This window comes from Saccopteryx bilineata, chromosome 6 (assembly GCF_036850765.1).
Source record: "Saccopteryx bilineata isolate mSacBil1 chromosome 6, mSacBil1_pri_phased_curated, whole genome shotgun sequence".
NCBI lineage: Eukaryota > Metazoa > Chordata > Mammalia > Chiroptera > Emballonuridae > Saccopteryx > Saccopteryx bilineata.
In genome coordinates, this window is record NC_089495.1 from 191,639,759 (window position 1) to 191,654,846 (window position 15,088).

At 54.1% G+C, this 15,088-nt stretch overlaps 1 protein-coding gene across 1 annotated transcript; it reads right to left on the bottom strand.

Moving 5' to 3' along the window:
- Positions 1 to 6,357: 6,357 nt before the first annotated feature.
- CEBPB (CCAAT enhancer binding protein beta) lies at positions 6,358 to 8,327 on the bottom strand. Its single transcript, XM_066236107.1, has one exon. The coding sequence runs from the start codon at positions 8,021 to 8,023 to the stop codon at positions 6,986 to 6,988; it is 1,038 nt and encodes a 345-aa protein (XP_066092204.1). The 5' UTR covers positions 8,024 to 8,327; the 3' UTR covers positions 6,358 to 6,985.
- Positions 8,328 to 15,088: the final 6,761 nt, after the last annotated feature.

A 15,088-nucleotide genomic window follows, 5' to 3' on the forward strand; every position in this document is an offset into this window, starting at 1 on the left:
AATGACAAAACAGCTCACACAGGTCGATACTGTTTCGGCAAATATATCAGAAATTAGATTCAGCTGCCAGTAACAGGAAGACAAAATGAAAGAGACTTCAATAAGCAGAGACTTCTTTCTTTATCGGGGAAACAAGGCCAGAACAAGGCAAGCAAGGACCTGTGTAGCTGGCTGTTCCACCACCATCCAGAACCCAAGAGCCTTTTATCTTCTGGTTTCACCACTTTCACCACATCACTTCCACGCTTCGATGTTTGCCTCGTGGTTCAAGACAGCCTCTGACGCCCTGGCCATCACATCTGAGTTCCAGGCAGGAAGGAGAAAAGTAACGGGGGAAAGGGAATTGCAGAGAAGGGATGCAAAAGGGAATGTCTCTCATAGCTGAGTCAGTCCCCTTTATTAATTTGTAACATTTATTGAGAGAGAGAAACATTGATTTTTGTTGCTCCGCTTAATTATGTATCGATTGTTTGATTCTTGTGTGTGCCCTGACTGAGCATCAAACCTGCCACCTTACCATCTCAGGACTAAGCTCTAACTAACTGAGCTACCCAGCCAGGGCAAGTCAAACCCCCTTTAAAGAACTTTCCCGGACACCTCACCTACCACTTCGAATTTATTTCTCATTGGTCATCCCTAGCTGCAAGAGAAGCTGGGAAATGTAGTCTTACTAGGGTACTTGTGCCCGTATTACAGGAGTCTCACTGCTAAGGAAGAGGGTAGGTGTGAATATCAAATAGGCAACATTGGCTACAATGAAGAAAAAATACACATGGCATGAAAATTTCTAGAAGGAAATACCTGCCGCGTCCAGAGTGCTCTCTCTACAATCATCCTGCACGAATTAACCTGTCAAATCTTTACAAAACTCTGGAAGGAATTTTATTCTCTTCTTGTTACAGATGGGGAAACTGAGGCATGGCAAGAGACAGTCACTTGTCCCAAGTCAGAAATAGAATGCAGGCAGCCAAATTGTAGCATCTGGGCTCTTGAGCCACCAAAGTGGTAACAATGTTATTAATAATGACAATGACAAATACTGTGTGCTGGCACCACTCGAAACATGTTACATGGATTAACTCATTTAATCCTCACAACTTTATGAGGCAGGTACTATTATTATTCCATTGTATAAAGAAGTAAATTGAGGCACAGAGACTTGTCCTTGGCCACAGAGCAAGTGTTAACAGGGTTTATTTCTGGATAGTGGAATTATGGGTGTGTTTTAAGGTCCTTTTTTTGATACTCTGCGTTCTTCAATCCTCCCACCACAACCCTGCATTATTTGAGAAGTCAAAGAAAAACAGCCTTCCACCTGGGCCCCTCACCTCCCCACCCCAGAGGCCTGGAGGAGGACTAGCCCTGCCTCCCTCTCCTGCCTGCCTCTCTCGCTCCTCAGTGCCCTCTCCCCTGCAGTCAAGGCTTCTCAAAGAACTCTCCCTCTCTTGGCTCCCAGCCTCCACTCCTCTGGTACCCGCCTCCTGGCATGCCCTTCCCCTCATTCCTGCCTGTTGAACAGCTCCACATGGCTCCAGGCCCTGGGTCAGAGGCTCCTCACCCACAAGGTCTCCTGGGTCCAGGAAAGGGGCCTCCCTGTGCCCTTTACCCACTGCACTTTGCCTCCTCCAGAGGCCAAGCAGTCTGTTTTGTCACATCAACAAACTTGTCAAGGGCTTTCTGGTTGCCAGGCCTTGGTATGAACAGCTAGTCATTCATCCTCAAAACAACCTCTCTCAGCCTCACCCTGGCCTCCACGGCCCCCACATGGAGGACCCTGCCACCATTCTGTCCTCCTCTCCTCACTCCACCCTGGCTACCTCTGCTCTATCCACACTGAGCTCTGTCCTGTCTCAGGGCCTTTGCACCTGCTGTTCCTTCTGCCCAGAACGCTCTCTAAGTACCCTTCCCAGTCATCCTCGACCACGTCCGCCCAGACTGTGACCTTTATCACAATCTGAGATTAACCCGCCAATTTACTACTTGTTTGTTGTCCATCTTCCCACCAGAAGGTCAGCTCCAGGGGCACAAGGACCATCTTGGGCCCACAGTAGGTACTCCCTTGATACCGGCTGAATATGTGAATAGAAGCCAGTACTGTTCTTTGTTCACAGGTGAGAAAGCCCAGGCCCAAATTAGCCGAGCATCTTGCTCAAGGTCACCCAGCAAGTCAAGAACAAAGCTCGGAGCTCCCCCACTATCCTCCCCCCCAAGTGGTATTAAAAGCTCCGTTTGCCCATCTGTTCCCCTACACGACAGTGACTGGCAGGCAGGAAAGCGGCACAGCCGAGGCTGAGACAGACCCAGATTCAAATTCCAACTTTTTCTGCTTTGTGCGCTAATGGCATTCCTTATCAAAGCCTCGGGTCCCTGCTCTTTGAAATGGGACTGCTACCTCTTAGCTTTGGGGGACACCCAGGAGGAGCTCCAATTCCAACAGTCTGGAGCCTCAGAACCCCCACCCCCTCACTCCCCTACACATGGCCACTCAATGCAAGGTTGAAACTCCCCAGTGAGGGGCAGATGGCCAGCTGGGGCCCCTGGGACTCTCTACCACGAGTCACTCAGGGGGTCAGCCAAGGTAAGAAAGGACAGAAGAGAGGGCAGGGGCAGAAAAACAGAGCAAATGAGAGGTTTAGGGCTATGGGGGAAGGCAGGAGACAAAAGGCATCTTGCGTTCAAATATAACATGTGAATTTGAATCTCACATCAGTCACTTACCAGCTGTTGGGGGCCAGAGACTTTGCCTCTCTGTGACTTGGTTTCCCCAACTAGTAAAGGGGGATGATAAGTAGCGCGCTCATGTCACTGGGTTATTGTGAGGACAAAGGCACAGAAAGCACGCACAGTAACACCTAGTGAGGAGTAAGCGCTCAACAAACCAAGCCCCCCCCCCTCACACACCTCACCTCAATCAGGCATCTGCTCAGATGCCATCTCCCAGGAGAGGGAGGCCTGCTGGACCTCCCCACCTCTCCCTGCCCCACTTTCCTTCCTTCAGAGCCTCTGTTCCCACCTGTCATTATGTTGTTCCTGTTACTGGATACTTAGTGTCTGTCTCTCTCTTTATAAATTGTCACCTCCATCTTGATCATGACCTGTCCCCAGCACCCAGCATAGGTCCTGCACACAGCAGGTGCTCAATAAATGTTTGTTGAATAAATGAAAAAATAAGTGGAAAAATAAATGTCTCAGAGACAAAGACAAGACAATCCCAGGGAGGCTTGGAAGGACTTCAGGAGAGGAGGGAGCATTCTTTAGGTGTTTACAAGGAATCTAAATTCTATCCAATGTCTACCCTCCCTTTGCTACTCCAGCTTCCGCCACGCTCAGCTGTACAGCCTTGCACAGATCACTTCCCCTTTCTGAGCCGGTTTGCTTGGCACGAAAATGCCAATAGCAAAGCCGAGACCTCCAAAAGACTGATTAAACTGACCAGCACGCCCTGAGCACAGGACCTGGCACCCAGCAGAATCTCCAGCTTTCGTTTCTGACACCCACTTTTCTCCTTGGTAAAATAACTAGGCCATGGGGCAATTGCATAAGATTATGAGGTGTGAATGTGTTTTGTCAACTCTCCTATCCTGATCAAACACTGGTTGGGGTTCCCAGGTAGCCTCAGTGGTTAACTTCACTGAATGGATCTGTGGTTAACGTGACCAGTGTTCTCAGGCAGATGGAAGGATCCAGCCAGTCCATCTGGGCCAAGACCTTGGAGGGTGGTGCTTTGCACACTGTAAGCAATGGACTTGCTTCCACTATTGTTCCTATTCCTTGAGGCACATCCCTGGCTTCCTGGGCTCCCCTCTGCTTCACCCATCCTACTCTTTTTTGTTTCCTGGCTTTTGAATAAACTGGCCCCTCCTCCCTTCAAGCCTTTAGTCCTCCTAGTCTAGTGATCCATAGAGCGGGTATCCCTCAATCTGTGACATTTCCCGGAGTGCTCTGCGCACAGCTCTGTCTACCATGCTCTCACACCGGGCAACGCAGACCACCATCAGAACGCTTACCCTGTTAACTACTTTTCCCAGCCTTCTTCACAGGCAGTCAGACGGGCTCAGGTTCAAATCTCCTTTCTGTGGCTTCCAAACTGTGAAACCGTATGCAAGTCACTTAACTGTGGTGCTTGGGGTGCCTGAACTCGGGGCCAGGCCAGGAGCCCTCCAGGTAGGGCTCAGGATTGAGGGCAGGGACTGGGCTTACACACCAGGCTCTCCACACCACGCCTTCCCCAGGGCCCTGGGATCTCATATCTGGCTCCACCTGTTTCTCTGTTCCACCTTGAACACTAATATCACTTCTGTGGGCCTCAGTTTACTTCTGTAAAATGGGTGTAATACTTTCCATGGGTGTTATATAGACTGAAGCAGAATGTGAGTGTGTGAGGAGTGGCATTCCAGGCTAACTGTGAGACAATGAACAGGAAAGGGGACCCTGGGTGGCACTGTTTGACCAGGCTGCTCCCCTCTAACCTCCTTTGTGCCCTCAGCAAAATGGGTGAGCACGAGCCACCAACCAACTCTCAGTGCTGAAGGGATAGGCAGGAACTGGAGAGATTCATTCCTAAATTGGGATCCTCCAAGACTGCTCCCCCCACCTACAAAGCCTGAGCCGCCTCCTTCCCTAGGTCCAGTCCCGGCCTTTGCTTCATCGGGTAAATACTAGATGTAGATGAGCAGATGTGCTGTTGTTGGTACTGGTCTGACTTGAAGGCTCCAGGGTCCTGGCCAGTCACCAAGCCACCCAGGGCAGAAAGACCTGTTCAGGGCCAACTGAGCACCAAGGCTAGAGTGAGGTTATCTCTGCCCAGCACTCTGCACAGCCCCCATGCTACAAACAGGAGATGCCAGCGTTAGGGAGACTGCCCGGACCCCCAGCTCCATAATGGCGGGGCTGAGTGTGTCTGTCACCCGCATCCCAGGCTTCCACCGGAAAAGCACATGCAGGCCCCCAAAGGGAAAGGGAGGGAAAAAGCATTCCCCATTCTCAAACCACAGTATCAACAGCTATCCCAAAATCCCAGACTGCCCCAGGCCCTTGTCCAAATAATCTACGAACACACCAATTTCACCCCTCACTACTGAATTCCTAGGGCAAGGGGGACCCCCAAATCAGTTTCTTGCTCATAGGAACCTGACAGCCAAAAAATCTGCTCTAAAAACAAGCCTCAGAAAAGTACCCACCTCTCCAAAGGTGGTTGTGAAGCTTAATGAGATGTGGCAAGTCCAGGGTTTACCGGACGCCTGGCCCCTGGCAAGCGCTTGCCACACTTACACTGCACTGCAGACCAGGGTGCCAAGTGCCAAGAGCCTCCCAGCGAAAAATAATAACAAGAGCAAAGGCTTATATAACACCTCCTGCGTGCCAGGCACCGCGGGACGCCGTACGTGTATCCACTAACCCCTCTGTCTACATCCTCAACTCTCAGGAATGCTGTCCAGGGCTGGAAGGGGGGTGTGGGTGCAGTAAAAAGGGGCAGGAGGCTATCAGGGGGCCGAGACACAGAAACCTGGCCAGGAGCTGTTTCTGTCCCAGGGAGTCAGGAACAGGGGCCCCAAATTCACACTTAGACTCAGCCACCTTGAACAAGCAGGTGAGATCAGGCCTCGGTGTCCACATCTGGGCAGAGGGCAGACAGTAAATCTCCCAGTGCCAGGAAAGGGAGTGGAAGTGCAGGAACCCTTCCCCTGACCTCCCTCCATCTGGCTGGGCCTCTCCCCTCCTGCTGACCAGGTACACCCAAACTGGCCAGGGCCACAAAAACACAAGCTCTCCCACACACCCAGGCTCCTCTCTTAAAACACACATACACACGAAGTACTTTTTAAACAGCCCAACCCACTACACTTACCAAACGAATCTGCCCCAATTTGGGCTCAGCAGAACCAAGACCTGTACCTCTCTCCTCCAGCAACCACAGGCCCTAAACACTATGCAGGGGTCACAGACTCCAAATGCAAGCCTGGCACTCAGGACCTGCCAGAGGCCCGGGACCCCCTCCCCCAGCAGGGTTCCCAGTCACTCCTCCCCAGCACCCAGGGACTCGGAGCTACCCTGAAAACCTGACCCAGCACTCTTCTGCTCCTCACCCCCCAAGTCCGCTCCTCACCCCCCAAATCCGCTCCTCACCCCCCAAGTCCGCTCCTCACCCCCCAAGTCCTAGTGCCATCTCCAAGCAGAGACCCTGAGGGAAGTAGCATAAGAGGAGAAAGACCAGCTGCAACACCCCCACCCAACCGCCAAAAAAGCCAAAAATATTAGCAGCCCCACGCAAAAGCCCCCACACCAGAAAAGCAAAAATAAAAGCATAGAAATCCAAAATAAAGAAAAAATTCAAAAGCCAAATACTGCCCCCAAAAGGCTTTTTAACCATTCTCAAAAAAAAAAAAGTTTATTAAAAGTGTTCTTAATGCTTGAAACGGAAAAGATTCCCAAATATACAGACGCCTCTTTTCTCATAGAAATAGATTATTTTTTTATAATACAAAAAAAAAGACCAAAACAACAACAACAACAAAAACAACAGCAACAGCAACAAGCCGGTAGAACATCTTTAAGCGATTACTCAGGGCCCGGCTGACAGTTACACGTGGGTTGCGTCAGTCCCGTGTACACACGCGTTCAGCCATGTTTAAACGGATTGCATCAACTTCGAAACCGGCCTGCCTGCCGGCGCCTGGAGATCGGGCAGAGGAAGAGCCGGAGAGTTTACTATTATTCATCTGTACACATAGACATTTCTTCTTTAAATATCACGGGCGGGCGCCCCATCTGCTTGTGCGGTTGGTTTGGACAAAAATATAGATATATATATAATAAAATATTAAAATTACCGACGAGCTCCCCGCGCTGCCAAGTGCCCCAGTGCCAAAGTTTTGCCGGCGCCACCACGGGCGGGGGCGGGAGCGGGAGCGGGAGCGAGGGCGCTTCCCGGAGTCTTGCGGCCGCCGCGCGCCCGGCCGACAGGGGGACGCGCGCGGGGGCCGCGCTAGCAGTGGCCAGAAGAGGCGAGCAAGGGCTCTGGCAGCTGCTTGAACAAGTTCCTCAGGGTGCTGAGCTCGCGAGACAGCTGCTCCACCTTCTTCTGAAGCCGCTCGTTCTCGGCCGTGAGCTCCAGGACCTTGTGCTGCGTCTCCAGGTTGCGCATCTTGGCCTTGTCGCGGCTCTTGCGCACCGCGATGTTGTTGCGCTCGCGCCGGATCTTGTACTCGTCGCTATGCTTGTCCACGGTCTTCTTGGCTTTGCTCTTGACCTGCGAGGGCGCCGGTGCCGCCCCCGCGTAGCAGGCAGCTGGGGGCGCCTTGGCGTCTGCCGGGCTCGGCGTACCGGGCGGGCTGGACGACGAGGACGTGGACAGACTCCCGCTGCTGCCGCTCGGCACTGCCTGGTAGCCGAGGTAGGCGCGTAGCGCGTACGGAAAGCCAGCCGCCATGCCTGCGCCGCCGCCACCCGGCGCTCCGGCTTCCTCCTTCCGCTTGCAGTCCGCGGGCTCGAAGCCCGGCTCCGCCTTGAGCTCGGAGGGCTGCGGCGGCGGCGGGGGCGGCGGGTGCAGGGGCGCGAAGCAGCCGGGATGCAGCGCGCCCTTGGCGGCCCCCAGGCGCCCTAGGCTCACGTAGCCGTACTCGGTCGCCTTTTTGCAGTTCTTGCCTCCGTAATCGTCGGAGAAGAGGTCGGAGAGGAAGTCGTGGTGCTGCCCGGAGGAGGCGGGCGCGGGGGCGGGCGCGGGCGGAGCCGCCTCGAAGGTGTCCGCGGCCGTGGCCGACGCCGGGGCCTGCGGAGCGCCCAGCGGCTCCAGGTACGGGCTGAAGTCGATGGCGCGCTCGTGGTCCCCGATGCTACCCAGCTCGCCGGCGGGGGGGCGCGGCCCGGGTCTGGCTGCGGGGGGCCCCGCGGAGGCCGCCTTGCCGCCGTACGCAGCAGCCAAGCAGTCCGCCTCGTAGTAGAAGTTGGCCACTTCCATGGATTTAAAGGCAGGTGGCGGAGGCAGGGGGAGACATGCTGGGTCCCAGGCCACCAGGCGTTGCATGAACGCGGGTGCCCGGGTAGGGGGCTTGGGGCTGCCCGCTCCGGCCGGCCCGCAGGTGGCGCGGCCTCCTCGCTGTGAACTGTTGCCGCTGTGTCGTTGCTTCTGCTGCCGCTGTTGATGTCGGGGTGGCCGATACTAGTGCAGGGGCTGGCAACTGGACCCTCGGGTAGGTTTCCTTCCCGGTCCCGTGCGCGGCTCTGACTCGCTAAAGTTTCTCCTGAGCCTGGTTATTTATAAGGCGGCGCATGGCAACGGTGCGTCACGCCTGGCTGCCGCCCCAGCCCCTCCCGCGGCCCCGGGACATGGCCACAGCTTGGCTGCCTGGGACCCCCCCACAGGTCGGCGGCCTGACGGAAAACGAGGAGCGCACCCATGGGGGTCCCCTGACCCCGGGGGGTGACGGGCTGACGCCCCCTGCCCACTCCCACCGGGCTGGCCCGGGAATGGGAGCGAGAAGGGAGGTGCGACCCCGCCCCCGGACCGCCCCCTCTAGGCTTGGAGGATGTACTGAAAGGAGGGGGGAATCCGGGGAGGGGGCAACGCGGTCGCCTTCCCCCACCGAAACACGGCAGCGGCCCGCCCCCTGCTGGAGGAGGCGATGGCTTCAAGGTCGGCAGCGCCCAGTCCCGACGCCCCACAGAGCGGGTGCTCCCCAGGCGGGATCCTGAAGACCTCAACCACGAGCTCTGTCTCCTGGAGAGGTGACCATCTCCACTGCCCTTCCCCGGACGCGGCCCCGCCCCTAAATTTGCCCCCAACCCCGGCTCTTGGAAGAAGGGGATTACAGGCCTGTGGCGACTCCCCGCTTAAAGCCACCTCCAAATCGAGAGTGGGGGTGCGGGTGAGGGGCAGGTCAGGGGCGCACTCCACTGGGCCTCTGCTGGGGTCAGCCGCGCTCCTCGCGTAGCCCCACCCCCACACCTGCCCGCCGCCTTCGACCACACCTGGGTCTTCTCCAGCCCCACCCCACCCTGACCTGGGTCCTCAGGTAGGTGGAAGGGGACAGGGTGCTTGGCTCTGCCACAGTGTGACCTTGGGCGAGTCAATTCATTTCTCTGAGGTTCCATGAAGGTGTCATTACTGTTATTAGTTGTATTACTATCTCCACCACAGACGCCCAAAACATTAAGGCTTAGTTTTAAGTCCACTCTGGGAAGCACATCAAAACGAAGGGCCTCTCCCTAGGGTACAGAGAGGTCCAGAGGAGCCTGCAACACCCAAGGTCACATGGCCTCATGTCCCCCATTAGTCTCAAAAGAAAAACCCTTATATGGGCACCTATTTGCCAACCCAAGGCCACAAAACCGGTTTCTAAGGCTTGTGGGGAAGGGGTCCCAGGTCCCATGGGGCCATGCAGGAGAGAAAAGGGACTCCCCCCATTTTTACTTAGCCCATACCATGCACTACAGGTGGGCCTGGACTCAGGTTCACTTCACTCTGCCAGGAGGAGGCTTTGCTGCCCCTGGCTCACAAACTGGGCAAAACCCATGGCCCACCCTGGATTTGAACATGTGTCTGAGGCCCTCCCTCCTGAATGAGCCAAAGCAGCCCCTTGCCCTCTCCAACCCCATTCCTAGGCGGTTTGGGCAGCTCCTTGGGCCCACCCCTCTGTCACTCAGGCCCAGGCAAGAGCTCCTAGCCTGCCTGGGACTGACCCCCGGCCCACTGACCCCAGCCCTGGCCCTGGCGGGCAAGCAGACATTGCTCAACCTTAAGCGTTATCTGCTGAGCTGAGGTGACCTCTGCCCTGGAGAACTGGAGAAATGACATCTCCAAGCGCCCTTGGGGGGTGGAGGGCAGGGAGGAACGGGATGAAACACTGGCCTGGCCTGCTGGCTTTCTGGGCCTTCCCAGCACCAGGGAGGGATCCAAAATCCAAAGCACCAGGGCCACCCAGTCTGGCCTTCCAAGATGCATGTGGGACACTCAGGGTTGAGCCCACCGCCTACAAGAGGCCCTCCCTGCTCCACCTGCTGGTGAACTCCTTCCCAGCCCTTATCTCCAGCTGCCATTATCCTGGTTGTCCCAGTTGTCTTGGCTACCTACTTCAGCCTCTACCCAGACTGCCCGCTCCATGAAGGCTCTACCCGAATACCGGAACTCCTGGGCCAGACAAGCCCAAAATGTACCAGTGAATGAATGCATTTGCTGTCATCCTCTGGACCAAGAACACTGTTTCCCCAGCTGTGCCCAAGGCTCAATGCAAAGGTTACCACCTCGAGGAAGCCCTTCCTGACCTCCCCATTCAGAGTTCCAGGCCCTCAGTCACTCCTTTCACACACCCCTGCTCTGTTTCCTTTACCTTTCTCAGTACTGTCAAAACTATTTCACACCTACTCAGCTTGCTTTCTGTCCATGCTGTCTCACCCCCGTGTCAGCCACACCAGGGCAGGTATTCTTGTTTTAGTCACTGCTGTTCCCCCAGCCTAAAATATGTCTGGCACACAGAAGGTGCTCAATGGATGAAGAAAGTGAGGTCCCTGATTAGCTGGGCTGTGTGACCTCAGGCAAGAAGGTTTCCCTCTCTGAGCCTCTCCCAACTCTCAGGGTTCTGCAGAGATGCAGTGAGACTAGCGGGGTGGGGGGTAAAGAAACCAAGGCCCAGCAAAACTAAGTGTCTGCTCAAGGTCACGTTAAAGGGGTAGAAAGGATTAAAGTCATTCCAGCCTGACCTTCCCCTTTGGGTTTATATTATAACAGGTCTGGCGATGTGAACCCCATTTTCTGAGTGGAAAAACAGTCTCAGAGAAGGCTGGCATGGGGTCACACAGTCAAGAGACAGCCCCAGGGAACAGCCCCCATAAACTCTTGCCCTTCTGGCCTCTAGGGTAGAACTGTACGCATCAAATACTGGGCCCTTGCCTGACCTGTGGTGGCGCAGTGGATAAAGCGTCGACCTGGAAATGCTGAGGTTGCCGGTTCGAAACCCTGGGCTTGCCTGGTCAAGGCACATATGGGAGTTGATGCTTCCAGCTCCTCCCCCTTCTCTCTCTCTGTCTCTCCCTCTCCTCTCTAAAATGAATAAAAAAAAAAAAATGCTGGGCCCTTTGCCTTCCACCCTTCCCTGCTCAGGATGCCCCGTTATGGCCTGAAAGTAAAATCAGTGGCAGTCGCCACCTCAGTGCCACCCCAGGTGTCCTGCGGGGAGGCTGCATGCCTGCTCAGGTGACGCAAGCCCTTGTTTTTCTTACAAGGCTCATTGCTCAACGGGCCCTGCCATTAATGCGCAGCCTTTCCTGATGGGGGCGCTGATGGGAGCTGAACTATTAGGACTCAGAGGCCCCGAGCACACCCCAGTGGCCCTGTAGGCAGTGAGAACCCACAAACCAGCATCCATCTGACACCACCCACAATGATCTTTCCCGGTTACATCCTGTGTGGGTGTTTGTAGGAGCGTGGACTGGGAGGGGTCTCCAACTGGCAGCCGGCGGCCAAATCCGACCCACACATGCGTTCAGTTTGACCCCATGGCGTTCTGCTTTGTTCTGTTGTTTCTGACAATGAATTTATTGCCAACATTTATAAATCAGGAGACTTCACTTCAAAATTCAAATTTCTTGCTTCTCTTTGAAAACCAAAGGCCGTAGGCTGGGCCCACGTGGCTATAAGTGGTGGGCAGGAGCCAGGCGGCAGCTGCAGAGGCAACAGGCACTTTCCTACCCAGATACACACCCTCCTCTGCCCAAAAGCTGCTTTCCGAGTTCCTTCTAGTCTCTGCAGCTTTTCCTCAGCCCCATTTTCAGGAGGAGAAAACCGAAGTGACTTGCCCAAAGGAGGTCCCATTGTTGCGGCTTTGACAGAGTGTGATAAGGGTGGTTGCAGAGGGACGTAAAAATCAGCCATTGGGTAGAAAAATAAGGTGGAAAGCAGTCCCACCGGAGATGGTCCATGGAGATTGTCTCTCGTGGATTTGGGTGGAGGGGCTGCAGGGGTCAGACTCTTGTTCGTGCTCTGGAGCCTCTTGGCTGTGGCACTCTGGTGTCCCCTCCAGACCTCAGTTCCTGATCTATAAAGTAATAGCCCCTCTCTTGGGAGTTCTGAGACTGCTCTTTCCCCTGCACACGCCCAACTGGCACATGGGAATGAATCAGACCTCCCCTCAGCCCCACAAGAGGCAAGTCACAAAACCTCACAAAGCAGGCAGATGGGAAACAGGCCCAGAGAGGGTTAAGTAGGACTCCCCCCAAGATCACAGTGAATTAATTGGTAGAAGAGCTGGACTTTAAAAGCCAGACCCCTGATTCCAATGTCCGGTCATTTTCCCCACCATGCCTCCCCTTTGAGGCCTCACTTTCTCCCTCTGAGTAATGGGACTAACATTAAATCCCTGAAGGCTGCCAGTCCCAGTGACCTGGGATCTGGAATTTGGGGGTCCTGAGATTAGCAAAATTTGCCTGAGCATATGCTGCCACCACGTGGTAGGCTCTGGGAATGCAGGTGTGGTTTAAAGGAATTCTTTCGATTAAGGACCAACTGGGTACCAACCAGGTTTTGGGATGCAGAGGCCAGTGCTGTGGATATGATAGATGCTCACAGAACAGGAGCAGGCCATTGGAAGAAATAAAAATTCCAGCAAGCCCTGGCCGGTTGGCTCAGTGGTAGAGCGTCAGCCTGGCATGCGGGAGTCCCGGGTTCGATTCCCGGCCAGGGCACACAGGAGAAGTGCCCATCTGCTTCTCCACCCCTCCCCCTCTCCTTCCTCTCTGTCTTGTCTCTCTCTTCCCCTCCCACAGCCAAGGCTCCACTGGAGCAAAGTTGGCTCGGGCGCTGAGGATGGCTCTATGGCCTCTGCCTCAGGCGCTAGAATGGCTCTGGTTGCAACAGAGCAACACCCCAGATGGGCAGAGCATCGCCCCCTGGGGGGCATGCCGGGTGGATCCCGGTCGGGCGCATGCAGGAGTCTGTCTGACTGCCTCCCCATTTCCAACTTCAGAATAATACAAAAAAAAAAAAAAAAAAAGTCCAGCAAACAGTCCAAAGGCGCTCACTTTCACTTAGTCATTCAGCAAATACTTTTTGGCACTTACTGTGTGGTTCATGCCCTAGAGTCATATTCACGAACATGACAGAAGCCATTCCTGTTCTCATGGAGTTGACACTCCCCTTAGGGAAGACAAACAATAAAGTAAATGAGGAAAGTATACATTGTGTTACATTCTGGTAAGCACCCTAGAAAAAAACACAGAGGAGGGGATGGCTGAGTTGATTTTAACTTTAGTTCAGGAGAGCTCTCACTGAGGTGACATTTGTGAGGGAGTGGGCTACTCAGCTAGCGGTGGGGAGTGTGCCAGGCAGGGGGAAAAGTGCATGCAAACGCCCAGGGCAGGAGAAGCACACTTGGCCCATGTAGTGGCTGCGGGTGGAGTACAGGGAGCATGGCAGGAAGTTCTCTCGTAGAAGTAGTGGGGCCTGACCAGGCGGTGGCGCAGTGGATAGAGTGTCGGATTGGGATGCGGAGGACCCAGGTTCAAGACCCCAAGGTCGCCAGCTTGAGCGCGGGCTCATCTGGTTTGAGCAAAGCTCACCAGCTCAGACCCAAGGTCGCTGGCTCGAGCAAGGGGTCACTCGGTCTGCTGTAGCCCCTAGTCAAGGCACACATGAGAAAGCAATCAATGAACAACTAAGGTGTCACAATGAAAAACTGATGATGGATGCTTCTCATCTCTCTCTGATCCTGTCTATCCCTCTCTCTGACTCTCTCTCTGTCCCTGGGGAAAAAAGAAGAAGGAGAAGGAGAAGAAGAAGAGGTAGTGGGGGGCATATCTCTCATAGAAAGAAGTGGGTATTTTGTGGGCCATTGTGAAGACTTTGGCTCTTACTCTGGGTTAGCAGGGGCCACGAAGAGTTCTGAGCAGAGGAGGGACAGGCTCTGACTTGGGTTTTAACAGAATCCCTCTGGCTGCATGTGGGAGGTGGAGTGCACCAGAGGTAAGGACAGAATCAGGGAGCCCAGTGAGGAGGTAACTGCAGCTGTGCAGGCAGATGATGGGATGGTGGACTCTGTCAGGGTGGTAGCCACGGAGGTAGGGAGAAGTGGTCAAATTCTAAATCTATTTTGAAAGTACAACATTCAGGACTTGCAGCCACACAATGGACTACTTTACAGCATTTAAAGGGACAAGGTATATAACACTGAAAGCACTGGAAACCAAAAGGAAAAAGATAAGTTGGACTACGTCAGAATTAAAAACTTCAGTGCAGCAAAGGATAAAATCAACAGTGGGAAAGAAGGTAGCCTGAAGAATGGGAGAAAATATGGGTAAATCATATATCTAAGAGGTTAATATCTAGAACAGACGTCCCCAAACTATGGCCCACGGGCCGCAATGCGGCCCCCTGAGGCCATTTATCCAACCCCCACTGCACTTCTGGAAGGGGCACCTCTTTCATTGGTGGTCAGTGAGAGGACCACTGTATTTGGCAGCCCTCCCATGGTCTGAGGGACAGTAAACTGGACCCCTGTGTAAAAAGTTTGGAGACCCCTGATCTAGAATATATAAAAAATGCCTATAACTTGGCAATACGGAACCTAACTTAGAATGGGCAAAAGACTTAAAATAGACATTTCTCCAAAGAAGATATATAAATGGCCAAAAAGCACATGAGAAGATGCTTAACATCACTAATCATTAAAGAAATGCAAATTGCCCTGGCTGGTTGTTTCAGTGGTAGAGCATCGGCCCAGCATGTGGATGTCCCAGGTTCAATTCCCTGTCAGGGCACGCAGGAGACGTGACCATCTGCTTTTCCACCCCTCCACTTTCTCCCTCTCTCTCTCTCTCTCTCTTCCCCTCCCACAACCATGGCTCAATTGGTTTGAGTGCATTAGTCTAGGGTGCTAAGGATGGCTCCCTAGCCTCTGCCTCAGGTGCTAAAATTAGCTCAGTTGTGAACTTGGCCCCAGGTGGACAGAGCATCAGCCCCAGACAAGGGTTGGCAGGTGGATCCCAGTCAAGACGCATGCGGGAATCTATCTCCCCTCCTCTCACTTGGAAAAGAAGGGGAAAAATGCAAATCAAAACCACAATAAGAGACTATCTCACACCTATCAAGAAAAACAAAATG

Coding starts and splice junctions, on each gene's coding strand:
- CEBPB (XM_066236107.1), bottom strand. CDS start 8,023: ATGCAACGCCTGGTGGCCTGGGACCCAGCATGTCTCCCCCTGCCTCCG.